Raw genomic sequence first — 22,885 nt, 5'->3', positions numbered from 1 at the left:
GTGGTGACCTACTTTGTTACTATAGCTACATACTCAAGACAGGCCCACTAGGAAAAAAAAATATTTTGTTTTGGTTCACAGTGGTGGTCCATATGTGGGGTTATTGCAGGTAATGGCCTTCCCTCAGCAAAGTCCTAAAGCAGCCCAGGGTGACACATGACAAGGGACAGGAGCACTTGTCTGTGTCTGCTAGTGTCTCTCCCCTCTCCTCTTTACACAGCCACCAATGTTCCGTCATAGTGCTCTCCCCTAAGGATCTGAGCTAATCCCAGTTACCTCCGAAGGCTCCACTCTTGAACCCTGTAGTCGGGTTGAATTTCCGTCTTCACGTGGCACGATGGGGATTGAATTTCAACACATGAACTCTCAGGAGAGTTGCTCACACTGTCATGCGGGGCAGAGGCTATTGTAAAGAGGCACTCCTGCCCCCCCTTTTGACTCGAAGACTATTGAAGCAATAGGCCCCAAGAAATTGAATTTTCCCCGGTAATCTCATGCTGGGCTCCTGGTGTCAGCCAGAACGAGAGTTTGTCTCCTGGAAAGAGATGTCACACAGCACTAACAACTGAGCTGAAAGCTTGCTGAAGAGCTGAGTCAAGATGAAGACGATGCAGGCCCACACCTGAACGAGGACTGCTTAACCGTGCACATCCCTTGCCTTCCATTTAAACCTAAATGTCCTGTTAGGATCTGGAAGGTGAGCCATGAACCGGGGACAGTCACTGGCTTCTCTGTTCCTCTTCCCATAGGACCACACTGAGACTCCTATTCTGTCTTTTACTAATTCTATGTTATTTAATTTGTCTATTTGCTGTAGAGTGACTAAACCTAGTTTATTACAGCCGTCAGAGCCTAGACTTTGACCTTAACTATGCTAACAAAACTGCCTCCAAGTTGTAACAAAGACCTACTACTAAACCCTTCTTACTCATGAGTAAAGAAGAGTCTCCGACGCTCTGAGCCTGTGTTTTGAAAACTGTCTCCTTGGCATAGACATGTGAATCTCTGTCTACCTTGAAGGTGACCGTCCAACCCTGAACTTATAATTTTTATTTTAAAAATGTAATTTTTACTATTTTTCATACATCTGAGTGTTTGCCTGCATATTTGTCTCTGTAGCGTATTTGTGCAGGGCTCTCAGAGGCCAGAAGAAGGTGCCAGGTCCTCGAGACTGGAGTTAGAGTTGTAGGCAGCCCCGTGAGTGCTGGGAATTGAACCCAGGTTCTGAAAGAGTAACAGAAATATCTCTCCAGCTCCTCCCAGAAGTTCCCAACACACAGTCCAGGGCAACATTGAAAGACAAAAATGTTAGGAGTAAGTATAACTGGTACTTGCCTCCTGCTGTTCTACAGGGCTTCATCCAAACGCTTCTATCTGTTAGGCTTGGTCCCTGCTCTTCCAGGCTTGGGGTATTACTTCCGTAAGTACTTTATTTCTTGATGAGATGGGAATACACTTCCTCACGTGAGACCACAGCCTGCGATGGCTCCCACAGTCTAACAGCTGGGGTTGAGTTGTCTCCATCTTGCTCATCTAAATATTTTAATTAGCTATTTTCATCTGGCTGGTGCAGCGTCCACTGATCCTGATGGAAAGTAAAACTCCGAATCTCCCCTTTTTCATTTCTCCCCATTTTCTACATACTTTTTGAAAACTAGCTGGAATTCATTTTTTTTTTAATCTATTCACTTATTTATTTTTTGGTGACAGGCTCTCACCCTGTAGCCCTGCCTGTCCTGGACCATGTAGACATCTGCTTACTTCTGCCTCCCCAGGGCTAGTGTTATAGTTATGGGCCATCACCCCCAACTATAAATTTGTTCTTTTCTAAGTTCACAGTCTCCAGCTTACCGTGGTCCAACTTGCTGGTTCTTGACTGTATGGTGGTGCAGAGAAGGGCTCTCCATTCTGGAGAAATCATACCTTGAACTTTAAATTGGTGTCGTTCCCTGTGCTGTGGATATGTAGCATAAAGCATGATACTGGGCCACAGGGGCGGGCAGATGCTCCGTCAGCTGACGCACCCAAGAGCACGGAGTCCACATGCCTTAGAGTGTACTGTATTGCCACAGTCTTCACATTCCATCTCGTTTCCATGCGGTGTGCATCTGTGATATTTTCAACGCTTCATTATAAGACAAGCTTTAGCTTGATTTCGCCCAACAATACGTTAAGACAAGTGTTCAAAGTACATTCAAGCTAGACTTACTTTTATTGTAGGTCACGAATGGACTTTTAGTTTAGGATATCTTTCAGTTCGTGGCGCGTTTGTGAGCTAACCCGACTGTAAGTCGAGCGCCGGGATTTCCCTCCTGTTGACCATCGTGATTTGTCTCTTTCCTCTTTGGGTTTCTCAAGGGAATTTGTGAACACCTTTTCCAAATCCATCACTTTGCAGTTGAAAAAGCTGGAATCTCACGAGGGACAGAAGTGAGGCACTTAGCCAAGCCACAGATTACATATTCTAGCAATGTTTACTTTAAAAAAAAAAAAAAGGAAAAAATAGCTGGCTCGTGGTAAGCTCTGGGAATATGACAGTATGACAGACAAACTGGTTTTGGTTCCTGTTTGGTGTCACCTCACAGCTCTTCCAAGTGGGCAAATGTTAAAAGACCAGCTATAAAAATGGCGCACAAAATATTATCAGGTTTTGCTGAGAAACACAATGTTGGCTGTGAGGCTATTGATTGGAGGTCATCCAGGAATAACCTCTGAGAAGTTGAAATTGAAAGCAAAATTTGGAGGGTAAGGAAGAGCTGACTGGCTGGCTGGAGGCCTCTTATCCAGAGCTAAGGATGACCTTGGAAGAATGCGTGTCCGTGGGAGTGAAAGCATTGGCTCTTGATGTCCAGTGCAGCTCCGGGAAGGCAGGAGGAGGCTGGAGAGAAGGGAGGGCCAGGCTAGCCGGGGCCTTGCAGAGTTTGGATTTAACAGTAGATACAAGACAGCCGGGTTGTACATCTCAGAAAGATGCTTTTGGAGACTCCCTGGAGAAGAATTTTAAGGTCAGATGACTTGCCAGACTTAAAAGATCCTGAGGTTCCTCATTCTGCGTCCATTCTGTGGTAGCTAAGTCTTAGAAGAAGTAAGTGCCAGCATGAACTAAATAGAAGTACAGCAGAGGGCTGGGCCCATGTCCAAACAGCTTTCTTAGTCTTCCCCAAGTTAGTGATGTAGGAAGGAGTTAAGGCTCACATCACTAACCTGTGGTAAACCCCAGCAGGATTACAATCTGTCTACTGAATAGCTTCTCAGTCATGTAAAAACTCCCTGTCTTAACTACTCTCAGTCAGTATTGTCTAACGTTACCTAGAGCCATTTGTGCTGCGATTGTTTATCAAGCTGTCCCAGGCCACAGCTCAAGTTTGTGCCATCTTCCAGCTAAGCCAGCCTGTGGGTCAGTGATAAACACAAGAACTTCGGCTTCCAGCTAGTACATGTCAGCTGTAACAGTTCAATGGTTGGTTTCTTCTTGTCTTTCTTCTTATATCAGTTATAAAATCATTTTTCTCATGCCCCATCAGTTTATTTACATCCTACATTTACCAACAAATGCAACTTAGTATTTTAAGAAAGACCTCGCATGTATGTATTTCTTCTGCCTCTGGAGTCATACCCAGCATGAGTGCGAATTCATGCATGCTTCCTTTAGCTTCGCCTATCTTTACTTCTCTTTGTTTTATTTTTAAGTCTGTGTGTGTGTGAGAGAGAGGGGGGGAGGGAAGGAGGGAGGGAGGGAGGGAGGGAGGGAGGGAGAGAGAGAGAGAGAGAGAGAGAGAGAGAGAGAGAGAGAGAGAGAGAGAGCGCGCAGAGGTGCCATCAGAGTCCAGAGTACCACATCCCGTGGAGCTATCATTACAGGCAGTTGTGAGCCACCAAAGTGTATGCTGGGAACTCTGACCTCAGGCCTTTTGGGGGAAACAGGACATGCTCTTCTCTGAGTCATCTCTCCAGCCCCTGTTTTAATTTGTTTTATTTTTGTAGTTGTGTCACTGTATAGCCCAGGCTAGCCTAGAGCTCAGGTTCTTATTGCCTCTACTTCCCACATGCCAAGGTCAATCTTGTAGTTCTTGATTTACGCAAGTGCTGTGGTGTCCTGGAAAGAGCAAAGGTTTTAAACCCAAGTCTTTTCCAGATCAAGTAACCATCTTAACCACGGATCCTTGAGTCAATTAATGTTGCCTCCGTAAGATGGTGATAAACGTCATGCTCGCGGGTTGATGATAGAAACTGGCACACAGTCTGGGAAACTTCTGGATGAAGTGCCAAACCTTTCACTGTTCTGTCAGCACAATAGCTTGGCTGAAGTGTAATTGGCATCCAATAAATCTCGTGTTCAATGTATATATCTGACATGACTAAGCACCCCCACCCCCTAAAGTTAGCCCATCAATAGGCTCTTAATCTCGCCATTTACCTGTCAGTTTCTAATTTGTAGTTTTTGCATTTAGTTTGCTTGTTTCTTTTGGGGCTTTTTGTTTGCTTGTTGTCGATAAAACTTTTTTCTCTTGTTTTTGAGATTCAATGTAATTTCATCATTTCTCCTATGCCTCCAAACCCTCCCATGTACTCCTGCTTGCGCTCTTCCAGAGTCATGGCCTCTTTTTTTAAAAACTTTTTTTGTGCTGGCAGAGAGAGAGAGAGAGAGAGAGAGAGAGAGAGAGAGAGAGAGAGAGAGAGAGAGAGAATTCCTAAATATAACTGCTCAGTCTGAAACTCTGGATATTACTTGTATTTATGCTACCAGGGCTGACCATTTGGTATTAGATAACAATTTGGTGAGCTCTTCCCAAGGAAGACGATTTTTCCCACTCTCAGCCGTCATGAGTCACCTGTACTCCTTGATGTAGTCTGGAGGCTGTGTGGGCTTTCCTCTGCCCACTTAGCATATCTGTCTCTTGTTGTTCTTGTTCGGCTCATGTTTAAGCAGGCATAATGGCGAGACTTCATGGGTGTAGCTTCTGATAATACTAGGAGACACAGTCTCACAGCAGACTCCCTAACCCTCAGGCTCTTACACTCTTTCTGCTCTTCTTCCAAAATGTTCCCTGAGCCTTAGATGTGATAGTGTTCTCAAGGTGTATCCATTAGGAGTGTGTTCCACAACCCTGCATTTTGATTGGTTGTGCTTTTCTGTAGTGGTCTCCATCTGTTGCAGAGACATTTCCTTGTTGAAGGTTGATTACACTTACCTTTGAGAATAAGAGGAAAGTTTAGAAAGTAGTTGGAGATGGTGCTGGTTTAAGAGATTGCTGTAGGTCTCCTCGAGATCCATGGCTTCACTAGCCCTGATTAATTAACCAGGTTTCTAGTTCCAGGCATGGTTTCTCTCTTGTTAATTGTCCTTGTCTTCAGGACAAATTGAGAGCTGCTGGTTACTGCTAAGGTATGTATGCCACTACTGCATCCTAAGGGACATAGTGCCACGCTGTCGTCGCTGTGATTTGTCAGTGTCTTAGCTGAGGGGGATTGTTGGTTGCTTCTCTCCCTTGGAAGTTGTATTGCCCATCTGGTACCATGAGAGCTAGTCCTCAGAAGAGAGGCATTCATTCCAGCTCACAGCCCTCTGAGTCCTGTTTCTGAAGTTTGCATGGTATCTTCAGCAATAGAAACTTACTTTCTACTTCTGAGGGTGTCTTAGTTAAGGTTACTATTACTGAGATAAAACAACCATGGCCAAAGCAAATTGGGGAAGAGGAAAGGGTTTATTTGACTTATACTTCCATATCACTGTTTATCATCTAAGGAAGTCAGGACAGGAACTCAAACAGGGCAGGAACCTAGAGGCAGGGGCTAATGCAGAGGCCATGGATTATTGCTTACTGTCTTTCTCACAGTGGGTTACTCTGTGTGCTTTCTTATAGATCCCAGAACCTCTAACCCAGGGATGGCACCACTCACAATGGGCTGGGGCCTCCCCCACCAATCACTCATTAAGAAAATTCCTTTCAGCCAGATTTTATGGAGGCATTTTCTCAGTTGAGGTGCCCTCCTTTCAGATAACTCTGAAGTTATGTCAAGTTGACATAAAACTGGCCAGCCCAAGGGATAACCAAGAGCAACCCACATAGGCTTTATATTTGGAGATTCTCTTAGATAGCCCTGACCAAAACTCAAAAGAGGGCTTCTCATGCCCATTATTGGTTTTTCTTAGGGGGTCTTTGAGGAAATACTTTCAACCCAGATGAGAAATTTTTATTTAAACTCTATATGCGTATTTGCACAGAAAACTACATATATTTTGGGTTGTTTATTTATTTTTAAGATAAACAGTTAACAGTATGAGGTGGTGTTATTTGCAGACTTTCTCAACAAAGCATTCGTGCATGGAGGGAGGGAGTCGCTGACTTTGTAAAGCCTATTTAAGATGGCCAATGCTTCCATACTGATTTAGTCAGACTATTTCATTTATTTTGGCTTTAGCATTAGGAGAGAGTGAGCTTTTAGAATTTATGCAACAGATGTGTAGATCACATCAACCTGTGTGCTACAGGGAGTTCTCAGAGAACATGTGGATGGAATGGGGGGCCAGCCCTCCAAGGTCTTAGGTCTAGGGATCTGGAGTCTACAGTTTACCTTAACCATGCTGATTGTGAGGTGTCAAGAGGTCTGCCCCTTCCCCCAATCCTAGGACTTTCACAGCACACTGTATCTTCAAGCTTGGCTACCAACTTCAGTGAGGAATATTGACTTTTTGCCGTGTGTGTGTGTGTGTGTGTGTGTGTGTGTGTGTGTGTGTGAGTGTGTGTGTGTGTGTGTGTGTGTGTGTGTGTGTGAGAGTGAGAGAGAGAGAGAGAGAGAGAGAGAGAGAGAGAGAGAGAGAGAGAGATTGAGAGTGTGTTAGGTTTTTCTGGAGTGATATAGACAGATACAAACATGCCTGTTAATGGTTTGGAGCCAAATACCATGCATCCTGGGCCAATAGTTTGCACCCAGATTTTTCCTGAACATTTTCCAACACCCTTGAAGAAAGAAAGAAGTGTGTGTGTGTGTGTGTGTGTGTGTGTGTGTGTATGTGTGTGTGTGTGTGTGTATGTATGTGTGTGTGTGTATGTATGTGTGTGTGTATGTGTGTTATGGCCCTGTGTTGAGTTAGGCACCACCTCAAGTGGCCAGAGCATGTAGCTGATATCAGAATGGTGGAAAGCTCCACTGGGTTGCCTCCACAGTTAGTAAGGCTCTCTTCACCTCTGCATCTAGGCCAGAGAGGGGCCTGCTTGGCCCTAGATGCTCTGTCTTGATGGATGACTCCTAGGACCTGGGGGTCTCATTACCTTCATATTCATCTTCCGCTGCTAGTGCCAGATAATGGATGAAATTTAATCTTATGCCAGAGGACTCCCAAGAAGGGGAATTTGAGACCCCTTGCCTGCTGCAGTCGGTGCAAGAATGATGGTGAGGATCCAGAATGATCTTTTGTGGTGAGACTAAATGGATCACGCACTGTATGACTTCTGATTTATTTTTAAAACATTCCCGGTCCTATTGGCTCCCTTTTAATAGTTTCCTAGAGCCTGTTTATTGTTACAGATGTTACTTTTAAATGAGGTCATCGAGCTTTCCTTTACTTCCAAAGGCAGAGTTTGCCTTTTTATTGCAAGGGTTGGCAGGGCTTGCCTGGAGAACAGTGCAAATATGAGATCAAGGTTAAGGCTTCAGACCCCAGGAGACAAGAAGAGAAGAGGCCCTTCTGTGTCTGCACACACACCGCATCAGCCTGACACCACCAGAGAGCATGCTCACTCCATCCCGGGGATGACCTTAACAAGGGCAAATTGCCTGGCAGGAGGCAGGAGACAGGAGACAGACGTCGTGATCTCAGATTGGCTTGAGTCACGTGCCCTTCTCGTTCAGATTAAAACCTCAGGCTGTCGCAAAAGCTCTCTGAGCCCATTTCCTCATGTGCCTTAGGGATAATAACTTTCATTGCTTGGATTTGGGGGCCTGCCTTATGGCTCTTCAGCAAGTATGTAGAAGTGATGGTAATTGCTAAAACTATACATGTCTGGAAATGCATCAAATCCTGCATTGGTATATTTTGCATGGCTTTGGGGAAGAACCACCGACACCAATTTCTGTAGATATTCTTTCTTTGGCTCACATCCACACTTGATCAAGTACATGCCAGTGGCTGCCTTCCTGCTATGTTAGCAGAAGTAAGTAGTTTTATCCAATAGTAGGTTCTGAAAGGCCAGAATTTCTCCTCTGTGTCCTTCAGCAGAAGTTTGACATCTCTGTTCCAAACGGAAAAGCTGTGCTGGTACTGGGAGGTGGTCCTTCATAGCATGGGGAGGTAGAACAGGCTTGTGCAGGAATTTTAACACTTCTCCTGCGTGTCTGTGGGTTTCTGCCATTCTGGTTTAATTCCAATATCTGAAATCCTGTGCGTGTTAAGGTTGACTTGCTGAAGTTGGAATTAAAGGGCAAAAATTTATCAGCACGGAGCTTGTGTTGGGCAACCCCTGCTTCATGTTGTTAGACTGGAACCTTATTTTCCTTTACCTAAAAATGGTCCTAGTATCCCTGGGCATGTATTCCTGGAAGGAGGCTAGCTGGCCAGCAGCACCGTGTGGCTTTTTAAAAGCACAATCACATGTTGTCCCATCAACAGTCATCAAAAGTGGATTTCAGAGTCAAATGAGAAGTTGACTGACTGACGCCGTGATCCTCCCTTTGTGTTTTGAGTGCTTCCAGTGACAGTTGGGAACAGCTCTGATGCCAGACGGCACGCCAGGAAGAAAGATGCAACGGACATTTTAACACTGATTGTGTATTTTAATTGCTGTCTTGTTTGTTAACTCAGTCCTCGGAGAACATACTGCCAGTGGCAGGAGGGTGTATGCAAAGTAGATAAAACTCTAAGCATGATAAGCCTCACTCAGAAAGAGTGATTTTAAAAGCCAAATAGATTTTACCCTGGGTTCTACTTTGCTCGTTGCAACCACAGACGGTATGTGCTTACGTACTCTACCCTATGCACAGGTCATGTGTGCTTATATAATCACCCTATGCACAGATGATATGCCCTTATGTACTCTATCTTGTGCATAGATGATACGTGCTTATATAATTACCCTGTGCACAGGTATATGCTTATATACTGATTCCTGTGATACATTGGAGAGCCTTTGGCTTCCTGTCTTTCTAAGTCACCATTTGCAAGGTGATGATACTCCACTGCTCTCACGTCCCCATCCTTCCACACAGGTTGCATCTTGGGATACCATTGTAAGCCAGCCCAAATGCAGAGATCTCCTGTGGTGTGTACAAGACACCTTGCATTACACGTGGTAGGTAGGAGGTACTCCCAGCCGGTGCTTGTTGCCAGCTTCATCTCATAACCTGGTAGATCTCCCCTGTCTTTGGATAGCACCCCAAAATCTCATCTAAGCTGCTCGTCAGATACTGTGCTAATTAGTTAGTAAAGGGTCCAGTGTATACTTCTCATCTCCCGCAACTACTTTGTCCAAGGCAAAGCACAGATTGGTTCCTTTGATCTCTTGTCTTCCATTCCGCCAAGCAATTCCATTCTCCTGACAGGCCAAGAACAAACGGAGAAGAGCTGATCAAAGTCTAGTGGCCATCAGGAGCATAGATACAACAGTGACTTAGAGGCACTTGAGAGCCGAAGCAAGAGCGTTCTGTGTCAGATAGGAATTCAGTCCAGCCAGCATATCGAAGCGTCCTGGCAAGTCAGCCACAGGGCTGAGTGCTAAAGAGACAGAGCAGATCAGCAACTTGCCTTCTCCATGAAGCTCTGGAAGAAGGCAAGCCTGCCTTGTTATACATTTAGACTGCCCCCCGACCCCCCCCCCACTGTCCTGCCGGTCTTCACAGATCCATTTGAGAATGTTCATAGCCCTTGATAGTAAACATGGCATTCAAGCATAATATTATTATTCCCTCGCCCTTCTGTGTTTGATACTGAATTGTTGACTGGCAAGTACGAAAGTTGGAAGAGCTGTGTGAGACACCTTTCTACCTGCCAGGTGTGGCTTTGCATAGATTCAGGAAATACTCACTAGATGCTGTGTATTCATGACTCCAGGCTCAGGAGGGGCGAGGCCACCTTACTGCTGGTCTGCACTGGAAATGGTAACTGGAGGGAAAAGCCTGAGTTGTGCTTACACAGATAGGTACAGTGTGGTAGTAAAAACAAAATGTGCTGGACTTACGAAAGCGCTGTGAACCATCCGTAAGCTCACTTCCTCATTGGCAGCGTGGAAATTAGACCACAGGTTCTGTTTGATCGTGCCCTTGTTAACGGCAATACCCTGGGAGCTCTGAGCTCCTGAAGCCGTGACGCCACCCATTGTTGTCGCGGCCACATCTCAACTAGAGAAACAAATCCTTCTCTGGGCCACGTGGGCATTCAGAGCAGTGTGGACTCGGAGCTGTGTGTGTGCCGGGTAGATAACACCTCAGGTTTTCTGCTCTCTCCCTTTTCCCACGCTTCTCCCTCCACTGCCCTGCTTGGAGCTCTGCTTCCCTCTCTCATTCTGCCGGCAGATTGGTACCTACAGCAAGACGGGGTTTTGCTCATCTTGAGGGCTGCTCCAGCGCCTGAAGGATTTATGCATAGCTAAATGTGTAGTGGAGTTTTGAGTTGTTGTGGAAGAGACTGAAAAGGCCCGGTGGCTCAAAGAAGGGAGGGGCTTCTGGTTGTGAGAAGAGCAGAACTCTTTTGGAAGGTACACATTGTGATGCACTCTGGTAACCCCAGCCTTTAGGAACTGAGCCGGGGGAGGGGGGGGGGTGAGTTTGAGGACAGCCTGAACTACGTGGTGAATTTGATGACAGCCTAGATTTCTTAGCAGGATCTTGCCCAAAATAAGAGCTAGAAGATAGATCAGTGAAAAATGCACTTGGCTGTATTAAAAAACAACAACAACAAACCATGAGGACTGGAGGCAGAATCCCCAGAGCCCACATAAACCCGAACACATGAACCTATAATCCTGGTGTGAAGAGAGGTGAATTGGAACCCCTGGGAGCTCTCAGACCAGCTAGCCTGGTGTAACACAGTGGCAAACAGACAGGGAACCTTGTTTCAAAACAAGACAGAAGGCAAGGACCAATACCCAAGGTTGTTTTCTGACATCTACACAGGCTCCCTGGCATGTGTGCATAATATATCATATACATGTACATGTACACTCACAAACCCACAGATTGATTTTTTTTTTTTTTTTTGAGTCAGGGTTTCTCTGAAGTCCTGGCTGCGCAGGAACTCTTTCTATAGACTGGGCTAGCCTTGAACTCAAGAGATTTGCCTGCCTCTGCTTCCTGAGTGCTGGTATTAAAGGTGTGCACCACCATGGCCTGGCATCCACAGATGGATTTTAAAAAGTAGAACAAGCCGGGCAATGGTGGCGCATGCCTTTAATCCCAGCACTTGGGAGGCAGAGGCCGGCGGATCTCTGTGAGTTGGAGACCAGCCTGGTCTACAGAGCTAGTTCCAGGACAGGCTCCAAAGCCACAGAGAAACCCTATCTCGAAAAACCAAAAAAAAAAAAAAAAAAGTAGAACAAAATTTGAAAATTCAAGAGGTTGTGAGGCGGGGTGTACACAGGTGGGTAGCACTGGGGCTGAGGGAATGCCAGGTCTGATCCATGACACGGCTGTGCAGGAAGTCAGCAGGTAGAGCATGATGTAAGCACAGCAGCCACAACACCAAGGTCTCTGTCCCAACTGGGTTTTTTTTTTTTCTTTTTAAAGAAGACTTATTTATTATGTAGACAGTGTTGTGTTTGCACATATGCCTGCAGGCCAGAAGAGGGCACCAGATCTCACTATAGATGGTTGTGAGCCACCATGTGATTGCTGGGAATTGAACTCAGGACCTCCGAAAGAGCAGTCGGTGCTCTTAACCATCTCTCTAGCCCCCAACTGGGGTTTTTGGTCTCATGGCCTAAGCATATTTCTCAACTCCAAAGCAAGAATAGTAATATCACCCACATGCTAGGTTCTTGTGAATGAGACGTCATAAAGTAAAAGCAAGCCTCTGTGTCAGCTCTGGAGATGTGGGATCCGTTTTCCCTTTCACTGAGTAACAGAGTTCCTCAAGGATATGGTTCTGGCCCTTCGAATCCCATCTGTGCTGTTTCCATTACTGTGAAGTGAGGCTCGTGGAGGCAAAGTCAACATCAGAGACCTAGTCCCTAGAGACAAGGTCTGTTACCAGCGTCCATGGTTAGAGAATGGACCCCACGCCAGCGAGTGTACACAAGCCCAACACGGACCAGCCCCACGACCAGAAAGATTAGTGCAAATGAGTCCTTTGTGCTGGAGACATAACCCAGGACATAGAATGTCACCCTACCATGTGAAGAATAATGGCGTCCTGTGACCGAAATGTCACGTTTCCTATTCGCAGAATGTTTTTTTAAGGGGCAGAAGGAATATGTTTTGCAGAAAATTTACAACCTTCTATCTGGTGGGATTTCTTCATGCTACAAGCAGTTTATGCAAAACAGATGCCTGAAGAGCCGTGCATGCACACACCTGTGGGCTCTGTGGTGATATTTCCTTTTCTTCCTCTTCCAGTGCTTGCCGACAACCTGAAATCCAACCCTGGAATCAAGTGGCAGTATTTCAGCTCAGAAGAAGGAATTTTCACTGTCTTCCCAGCACACAAGTTCCGGTGTAAGGGCAGCTATGAGCATCGCAGCCGGTATGCTGACGTCCTTCGTTTGTTGCTGGTGACAATCTGCATGTGGGGTGGGCCGGGACTCAGGGTAGAGAGGTCTTGCCCGATCTCGGCAGGACCCCGGATTTCAACGTCAGCAGTGAATTCCACACTCAGGTCTGCCCCAAGCAGTTCAGAAACTTTTCCTTGCCTGGAAGTAATGTCTGTATTTGATACCTATAGATGTGCCTGCACTAGCGGAGGGGCAGTGGGAAAGCCCAGAGCTTTCCAATGCTCCCTATCACAGCAGGCAAAGCTGTGGGAAGGGAATGCGATTGCTTGCTGCATTGGGTGTTCTGTGCTATGAACATCTTTGTTGAAATAGACATGAGCCCACCTCCTCCACAGCTCTACCCTAGAGCATAACGTTGCTCTTTGTGGCTTGTGGCTGACTTTCCTCCCTGAGATAATGGGTTTGGTTTTACACTTTTGAAGTGTACATGCACACTTCAGCTACTGCAAGTTATAAGACTGTTCGCAAAGCTTTGGATTTTAAAGGCCACTATTGTCTTGCCTTTCTCGCACCAAAAGGACTTGGTTGTACCATGTAGCCAGTGGGAAAGAAGCGGTGAAATCATTTGTAAAACAAGGCTCATAATTTACAAAAGCCCCTAGGCAAAGATGTACCTCCTCTGAGCCCCAGCAGGTTCCCTTCCTCAGAGTCTGATGCTCAGAGCCTGGAGGAAGTGGGAGATGCCCATTCTCCATGACATTCTCAAAACAATGCTATAGTATCCCTTTATCCGTCCTTTAAATTGTATCCAGTACTTTTCCCAAGGGGTGAAAGGAAGGAGAGAAAATTGTTACTATTTGTATGGGTTTTTTTGTTTCTGTTTTTCCACATCTTCTTCCTAGAGACTCTGCTACAGTTACAATGCCATGGAGACTGGACCAGAAATCTTGACTTTGGTATCTCGTTCATTGGTTCTCAACCTTCCTAATAATGCTGGACCCTTTAATATAGTTCCTTAGGTTGTGGTGACCTGCCCCCCAGCTATAAAACTATTTTTGTTGCTACTTCAGAACTGTAATTTTGCTACTGTTTTGAATTGTAATGTAAATATCTTGGCTTCCAATGAGCTTAGGTGACCCCTTTGAAAGGGTCAATCGACCCTCCCCCCTCAAAAGGGTCGTGATCCACAGGTGGAGAACCACTGGACTCATTGGGGAAGCCAAGACTGGCATTTGCCCCTAAGGAAACCCAGCTCGTGGGAGGGAGGGTGGGGCCTCATCACTGTTCAGCCTTCGCCCACAAGTTCCAGCTCGAGCCTACCTATCATCAAGCTGCCGCCTTGGCTGCCTGACCGCTTTTCCCTCCTCAGAGGTTGCCAGCTCTGCCTCTTAACTTGTCTTAACTAGTTGCCGTTGCAAACTCTCTACAACCCGCTGAAGACTCCAGTGGGTTTCAGAGCATAGCACCGTGAGAAAGGACCAGCTGGGCTCTCAGGTTGCTTCCCTGTCTACCTATGTAATACACAGGGCTGTTTATACGTCCAGCTTTTAAGATAAAGCTGCAGGGCTTTTAAAATGGGTGAATTCAGTTAGGATGAAGCTGGTACATCATTTTAAGAAAAATCCTCTCCCCTAGTTAGAACATGCTTGCGTGTGCGCACACACGGAATATTTGACCTGGTGTCGGTGTAGGCCTGGGGGGCAGGAGTCCCTACTGTTCTATTCCGGGTTCATCCTGAGGTCGCCTCTCCTGGGTTTCTTTCTTCTCATTTCTCTGCTGGCTTGGTGATTCTGACCGGTGACCTGCTAAAGTAGTCTCCATACAAGAGTTTTGACTTGACAACAACTAGTGTTCTTAATTTGTGCCCAGGCTTTTGTGACTCACTGGTAGCTCACAGTTCACAGAAAATTCTCGTGTTAGAGGTGTCAACAAAGGACAGGATTCTCTGGAGGCTGATTTGCTTTAAATCACCCCTAATTTGTTCCAGGTTGAAAATGAATAGAGCACTCATTAAACCCCTTCTTCCAGCCTCTCCTGATGCACTCAGGGGCAGAGGCCGCTTTGATCAGAGGTGATTCTTTTCCTCCATGGTCTCTGCAGCTCCCCCTCTTTCTTCACGTTGGCAAACAAGCACCTGGCGGGAAGAATGGCTGGTGCAGGTTTAGACAAATTTTCATGGCATGGTTTGAAACGCTCAGCTGCCGAGCCTTTCGTGATTGGGCGGTTTGAGTTGCTAAGACAGAGAGGAAAGAGGGTCTCTTAACCAGGGGTGTCTGTATGGAAAGAGAAAGGGCAGCCTACCACCCAGAACTGCCCAGCACAAGCCCAGGTCACAAGCTTTCTTACTGTTACTAAAACGCTGTGTGTGTGTGTGTGTGTGTGTGTGTGTGTGTGTGTGTGTGTGTGTATGTCTGCGTGTCTGCAAAACAGAAGTCAGCACTGGCAAGTGGGCCTTGTTCTCCCTTTGGGCCAAGTCTGTATAGTAAGTGGAAAGTTTGGCCCTGCAGGAGTGAGTTGGGACTTTGTAGTGTGTGGAAGAAGTCAGCTTCTCGGGAGATGCACTCTCATCTCTAAAGTCGGAATTTCACAGTCCTGTTCTTTTCAATGATCCCCTCCCCCAATCTGAACTCTCACTCCAACCTGCCCCACCCCCAGAAGAAACCCACAGGCCAGTGAGCCCGCATCTGTAGCGCTCACAACTGTGTTAAGACCCTTTTCCTTTCTCTAGGCCCATCTACGTCTCTACGGTCCGACCACAGTCCAAGCACATAGTCGTGATCCTGGACCACGGGGCCTCGGTCACTGACACCCAGCTCCAGATTGCCAAGGATGCTGCTCAGGTCATCCTCCGTGCCATTGATGAACACGATAAGGTGACTATTATCCCGCAGTCCCTGGGGGGCATGAAACCTTTCTTGAGTGTTTCCAACACTTATTTTTTTTGTTTTATTATGTTCGGTGTGATTCGTCATAGTGACATCTCAGTCATCAGCGGACCAGATAGCACCAGTGTTCCCAGACAATTATCATGTAGCCTGAATGTTTTGACTTTTCCATCACCAGAGACTTTTTCCTATTGACCTCATTGCTGAAAATACACAGAGACCACACCCAACCTCTACGCTGCTCTCCAGTTTGAAAACCAAGATGGGTAGTTTTTGCCAACATGGTTTTCTGCGTGAATTTAGGGATGCTTTCGTTGTTGGTTTGTTTCGATTATGCCGACACTGTTCGGCTACTTCAATTTGGTTCAAAGGCCAAATTCTTGGGTTCTCTCCTTTACAAATTCCTTTCAAATTTGACAGGCTGATAACGTCAGACGTTTGTTTTTAGACTCAGAACCTGTTCTACAGGCCTTCTTCCTAGTTAAGCTCTCCTGTTACCTAAACATCCAAGCCTAGTCCCTGTGGCTGAGGCAGGAAGACTGTTTGAGCCCAGAAGTTTGAGGTCAACCTTAATAACTTGAGGAAGACTTTGCCTCAAAAAGGAAGGAAGGAAGGAAGGAAGGAAGGAAGGAAGGAAGGAAGGAAGGAAGGAAGGAAGGAAGGAAGGAAGGAAGGGAATCTTTAAATGGTAGAAGAAATTGAGTGTTTTGGTTTTTGTTTTTTCCTGTCCTCCAGATTTCTGTGTTGACTGTGGCAGACACCGTCAGGACCTGTTCACTGGACCAGTGCTATAAGACCTACCTGTCCCCAGCCACCAGTGAGACAAAAAGGAAAATGTCCACATTTGTTAGCAGTGTCAAGCCCTCTGACAGCCCGACCCAGCATGCAGTGGGGTTCCGCAGGGCGTTCCAGCTGATTCGAAGCACCAGCAATAACACTCGGTTCCAAGCAAGTAAGTGCATTTCTGAGAGACGGCCGCAGTGATGTGCCGCGCACCAACTCCAGAACTAGAGGAGAAACTTTCCAATTGATTCCAGATAAAATTATCATCTGCTATCTTCACAGCATCTCCATAATGAGATGGTCTCATCTTTTCCATTTTACCACGGTCAGTCTGTGGGACTTCTAGACTCCCGGGGCCTCCTCCTCCTACCCCTTTATTAAGAACACATCCTCACTTATTTCCCCAGGGAATACCCACATCCTCTTTAATGTTAATTGTTGGCTTTGCCTCTCTGAGGGCTTGGGGCAGTTCTGTGCTGGTGTGCATGGGCTCTGGGGGAGCCACAGGGATTCTTGCCTGGATCCTCTCTTTTCTGACCAGCTGTCACTTAGATAAGCACACCCTTCCCCTGTACAAAAGTACTCTAATTTAATTTCTGTGTATTAGAGGAAAATCTGGAATGCGGATACATGCTAAAGGAAGGGAAGGGGTAGTTGAAATAGGACTCTGCTTTGAAGCGTCTCAAAAGGAGTCTTGTATTTCTCCTTTTATAATTGAAAATCTGTAGCCGTTTTTCTTCATTTAAAAATTTAGTGCATCCTGTTTTGGGTTGGGTTTTGTGTTCTTCTTCTTCCTCTTCCTCTTCCTCTTCCTCTTCCTCTTCCTCTTCCTCTTCTTCTTCTTCTTCTTCTTCTTGATAAGGTTTCACTATGTCGCCCAGCCTGGCCTCCAGCTCTCTATCCTCTTGCCTCTGCTTCCAGAGTGCTGGTATAACCCAGTTTAATATACACTATTAAAATAAATTTAAAGAATATATTTTAAGCTGTTCTGTGTGTCTAATCTAAAGATTTAAAGTCAGACTGTGCTGAAAAGTCTTGTGCCTGCACACTGGCTGATGGAGTAACTGTCGCAAGCATAGCTGGTGTTGGGAGATAGCATATTGGTTTTGCCTTTATTTGCTTGAAACTTATAAGGTTAGTAGTTAAAATAGTTTATTTATCTTATTGGAGAGAGGGTCTCACGTAGCCTCAAGATGTAGCCGAGGGCCTCCACATGCACTTCGAAACATTGTACATTTATGATCTCACCATTTCCCTGGGTCACTATAGCTTAGCTAGGTCTTCTGTTCAGAGCCTCATGAGGTGGAAACTCCCTGTAACCAGGGCTGTAGGCTCAATTGAGGTTCCCAGTTCTCTTGTGAGCGCATGACTTTAGTGGGAGATTCCATTTGCTTCAGAGTCTAAAACTAGGATCACTTTGCTTCATGAAGGCCTATGAGGAAATGCCTTCTACTTCAGGTCCCTGGTATTGGGACCCTAAATACTGTCTTCTCACAGACTCAGAATCATGCCCCATTTTCATTTAATCAAGTTGCTCTTAACCAGTTTTATCTTCAAGATTCACCCTCTCTCTGCCAGACAGCAGTCGGGTCACAGGAGCGACCTACTGCCGTCTTCCAGTGTTAGACCTAAGTTACAGCTTAGGCCCAAGGGGAAATGAAGGACAATGGATACTCTGAACACGCCTTCTCAGAATCTTGCCTACCAGCAAGAGCGAACACCAGCCACACACAGGCCAGTATTTTAGACTTAGTGTTCAGCCGTCCACACATAGTTTCATGAGGCCAGTGGTCATGAGGCAGGGAGTGCCAGTTAGTTCTTGTCAACTTTGCATAAACTAGTATTATCCAGGAAGAGGGAGCCTCATTTAAGGAATTACCACCATCAGATTGACCTGTTCATGTCAGTAGGGCATTTTCTTGATTAATAATTGATAAAGCCAGCTCTCGGGGGGGGGGGGGGGGGGGGGGGGGGGGGGGGAGTCCTCACCCTTGGGGTAGGATCAAAGCAAGTAGAACAAGCCAGCCAGTAAGCCATGTTCCGCCATGACTTTACTTCCTGCCTGCAGGTTCCTGCTAGAAGACCCACCCTTTCCTCCGAAGTCGATCATGTTTCCCACATGAAACAACAGAAAGCAAACTAGTGATCTGACCAGGTTGTCACAGGCCCTCCCCAGAAGTGGTCTCTCTGTTCCACTCTTGAGTTATCCACCTGTCCTGAGAGTTTCTGCCCAGTGTTAGTTGCTGTCTTGCTCAGATAAAGGAGGGAGGTGTTAAACTAGCAGTGGCAAACCCAGATGCCTGCAGCACCCAGACACCTAGAGAGGTGGTGGTGGGCATCCCCTGGAGATGCGGGGATGGTAGCGGAGCTTGCTTCAGCAGGGCGGGCGGCACCAGCATGGTTGTATCCTCTGATCTGAGAGAAGGCAGAGATCTGGATTTTTCTCTGTGAACTGTCAAATGTTATTGCTCCTCCTACTTGAGAACCTTATTAACCCTCTTCTCACGGACCTCTTTGTACTACTCATTGGCAGCAAGCCTGGTCTCATAGGAGGCTTTCTCCTTGCTTTTGTTCGTTTTGTATTTGGTTTCTTATCCTGGTAAACAAAAAATGACAAGAAGACTGGCCATCAGAAAGTTGGACAGCTTTTGATAGTGCAGGTCCCAGAGTACTCAGAGAAGATTTTTTTTTTTTTAGTTCAAATGAGATATTTCCAAAGATTGGCTTGTAGTCCCCATCTTTGCTGTCTCTATTGGCAATTCAGAGGCAAAAGAACCCAACTGGGTTTAAGGATTCTGCTTTAGGAATGCCTACTGTCCCTATCATGGTGACAGGTTTTGTAGTGTCCCAGACAACATGACCTAGTGGTTCAGTATTTGGATCTTGGGTTTCAACTCTGCTGAACCTTTTCTGACCTTGTAAGCATGGGAATGTTGATTGAACGGTCCATAATTGGCCTAACCTGTGAGGTGGGGATGACAAGACCCTGGACTATTTCATAACTGTTCAGCAATGTCGGCTGTCATTACTCTGCTCCATTCCCTATGAGCCTTCTGGTCGCAGCTCATTTACAGCAGTGGGACCCACCCTGTAGGATTACTGTCAGGGTGACCCGTAGACAGAAGGGTCACCCCACATCAGGACCATAAACCGAAGCCAGGCTTTACCAGGTTTTCTAGTTTTACATTCACTTATCTTGTACCAATCAGAACCTCAAACGTTTATCCAAAGTAGGGTTCTTTTCAGTCCCTTGGGAGATCCATAAGGAACCCCATTACCCTTTTAGGGCGTTTCTTCGGTGTTTGGGTGTGGTTGTTTGCGAGATCATCTCATAGCATGAGGAAGATCATTTCAAGTATAGATCTGATTGTGTGGGCAGGGCTCAATCTGAATTGCTTTTCCCCTGATATTGATTCTAGTACATGCTGGTTACTTAGAGAGTCCCTGAGTCCCCAGATCCCTAGAATTAGCCACCTCTAAGTTTACCAGTGTTATACAGTGAGCAAAGACCAAACTTAGTAAAACTGCTGAGTGAGCACCCCAGACCGGGGACGCAGATCCGCGCCTTGCTCCGCCATTGTCAGAGAGGCTTCCTTGTGCGGAAGATAGGCACAAACACAGAGACACACAACTAGACAATGTGCAAAGGGTGAGAGACCTCGGAACACTCAGTCCTAAATGGGATGTCTTCATCATGCCTATCCAAGACACTCTCTCCAATTGACACCTGCTTGTAAAAGAAAAAAAGATAGTTTTCTCTACCGGGTCGATTAAGCACTTAAGGGTAGGTCCCATGCCCAGCAGTAGATGGCTAACACAAAACTAATGGTATTTTTGTTGACTTTTTGTCTCATGGTCCTTTGTTTGGGCATTTTTTTGTCTTAATGATCCTTTCTTTCTTTCTTTCTTTCTTTCTTTCTTTCTTTCTTTCTTCCTGTGACCCTGTGACACAGCTGTGCCCTCTCTGGTGGGACGTGGAACTGTTTTATTCTGTGGTTTGTTGGACACTTATTTTTAGTGTGAAGCTTAAATGAGCTATCTCAGACTCTAGTAAAGTGGCATGCAGGAATATAGTTACAACTGAGAAAATATTGACATCTGGGACTAATGTGGGAGTCTAAGACTTAAGGATTTCTCTTCTTTCATCAGCCTCTCCTCCTGATCTCCAGTGAGTGAATAAAGACACATTTGCAGGCAGTACATCCCGAGCATCTCAACTGGCTTCGCTAGCAGTAAAGGGTGGATATATTTATTGTCAGCCCAACTTTACTAAATTCAGTCTGACTGTCTATAGCATTGATACTACATAAACTATTAATCTATGCAAAGATAGCAATGAATACTTCAGAATCTAAAATGCAAGTTCACAAACTGCAAGAATTGTGGATGTCTCTTAGAATAATGTTAATGGCAATTGCATTCGTTACATATTACTTTGTACCACATAACCGTAACACCATCACCTTTGATGCGTTCTACACAGGACTGGTCATTCCATCCCACCCACCCTCTGGATGTGGCTTCCCAGGGGTGCATATATTATGGGATGGATCATGAAGCAGCTAGACTGCCTGCCGTGGTTACCCATAGCCAGCAGCGGGACCTGTAGAAATGAGGGTGTATACAAGCATTTCACTACACGGGGGCATGATCCCCTACAGCATGTCCAAAAGCTATCTATTGACTCAAAGGCCTTTGCGTTAGAAAGAAATACAGAAGCCCAGCTTCTTTCCATCCCTGCCTTGTTGTCTTTAGTAGTTGGCAGTTCATTGTCCCCATCCCCGTGCCGCTTTCTTCCTCCTCAGCTCTCTGTGTCTGTGTGTGGGCAGCATACAGCTCTGTCTGCACTCTGCAAACAGACTGTGGCATTCTGGACAACACAGCGATGTGCAGCCAAGCTGCAGCAGAACTGCACTCTGTGTAACCCATGCAGCAGCTCTGCGAGAACACTGCGCAGTACAGCAACACTGCAGGAACTTGGGGGCACCCATGCCAGGGTTTGAGGCCAGGATGCCTCCCCTCCTCAGTCACTCCTTTACCTTATTGTGGTGACAGAGTCTCTCAGTGAACTTAGAGCTTGTCCCCCTGACCAGAATGGCTAACCAGTATCCATTCGTACTTCCCTGCCAGCCCTGGGATTCTGGTTTTCTATTACTGCATCTAGCTGTTAAGTGTTGCCTTTGAAACACATTTTAACCCTTGAGCTGCCTTCCCCAGACCCCGCCACTCTTACTCTTGAGTCAGTCTACGTTGGGGAAGGTCTTCTGAGTTACACTTACCTCTCACTTACTCCTTGACCTGCTTTAGAGGGTGGTTTGAATGCAAATTGCAAGTCGTCTTCAGGCCAATTGAAGTAGTGCACACATGTGTATTGGGGCTTCTTGTTAATGTTCCTTCTTGTGCCATCATCGTTTGTCTACACATTACTCCAGTTGACCAACCTTTCCTCCCAGCAGCTTCTGTGAACTTGGTACTGGTATCTGTCCCGCTTTCTAGCTGTTTCTCCAGTTATACATATGAAGAGGTTACTACCTTAGCCTACATGACCCAAACGCACAAAGCATACAGTAGCAGTTTGGAGCACATGGTGCGTCTACGTTCATAGTTTTACTTTGCTACACTGATAAACCTTCAAAATCCAAATGTATTTGACAGTAGTTAGGATCTGGCAAGTCATTTTCCATGTCTGCAGAACCCTAAAAGAAGCCAAGCCCCCCCCACACCCCAAAGTGTGGCTCCTGTTACTAGCCCTGTGTGACTGAGGGAGGGATAAGCTGTGTTCTGAACCCTCGTTGCAGAAGCTGGGGGGGGGGGGGGGGGATTTCCTTTTAGGCTGTCTTAAATGAACTCAGCGTGGGTGCCCGGAGGAAATCTCCGTCTTTCATCTGGTAAATGTGTCAGGAGCGTCGTGCGCTGGATAAGTGAGGCCTTGCCGTGCAGAGAGTGCAGGATGGAAGGGAAAAGGAATTAGCAAGATGAAAGCCAGCAGTACATCCATCACACGGGAAAGACGCGGGACACCAGGGGCCAGCCGGGTCCTCTGGGTGGGCAAGTCCGGGAAAACGGGAAGGAAGACGGCACAGCTGGCTGTCGCCGGAATCCGAATGTAACCTCGGTTTGTGTGTTTTTGTTTAGATACAGACATGGCCATTATTTACCTGTCGGCGGGCATCACATCAAAGGACTCCTCGGAAGAAGATAAAAAGGCAACCCTCCGCGTCATCAATGAAGAAAATGGCTTTCTGAACAACTCCGTAATGATTCTTACCTATGCCCTCATGAACGGTAGGCAGTGTTTCGATATTTCCCTTTCAGATGAAAGTTCCCTCTAGGCAGGAGCTGCTTTACAAAGAGGGAAAGAGACTTGTGCCCCGAGCTTTGATAGAGCTGTCGGGCGAGGGAGGCGCCAGCTGCTCTCTCATACCCTGTGCTGGGATGCGGGACTCTGCCTAACCAACCACAAGTTCCTGACTCTCCTCTGCTTCTGTGGTCTGGCCGAGTTTTACATCTCTCTCCTGTTTTCCGTAACCTAGGTCATCAGAGGTTTCGATACTTATAGGGAGGTTGATGCTCACG

General features: G+C 46.3%; 1 protein-coding gene across 3 annotated transcripts in view; it reads left to right on the top strand.

The window, feature by feature from the left end:
• Positions 1–22,885, top strand: part of Cachd1 (cache domain containing 1) — a 235,074-nt gene that overhangs the window by 161,497 nt on the left and 50,692 nt on the right. For all 3 annotated transcript variants that reach the window (XM_050136118.1, XM_050136119.1, XM_050136120.1), the window contains exons 5-8: positions 12,547–12,673; positions 15,370–15,514; positions 16,262–16,478; positions 22,445–22,594. In XM_050136118.1, the coding sequence (XP_049992075.1) occupies positions 12,547–12,673; positions 15,370–15,514; positions 16,262–16,478; positions 22,445–22,594 (639 nt within the window). The remainder of the gene's footprint in view (positions 1–12,546; positions 12,674–15,369; positions 15,515–16,261; positions 16,479–22,444; positions 22,595–22,885) is intronic.

The sequence above is a fragment of the Alexandromys fortis genome, unplaced genomic scaffold (genome assembly GCF_014885135.2).
Source record: "Alexandromys fortis isolate MF-2015 unplaced genomic scaffold, M_Fortis_MF-2015_v1.1 scaffold_13, whole genome shotgun sequence".
In the NCBI taxonomy this organism is placed as follows: domain Eukaryota; kingdom Metazoa; phylum Chordata; class Mammalia; order Rodentia; family Cricetidae; genus Alexandromys; species Alexandromys fortis.
This window is presented reverse-complemented; position numbering and strand designations above follow the sequence as displayed.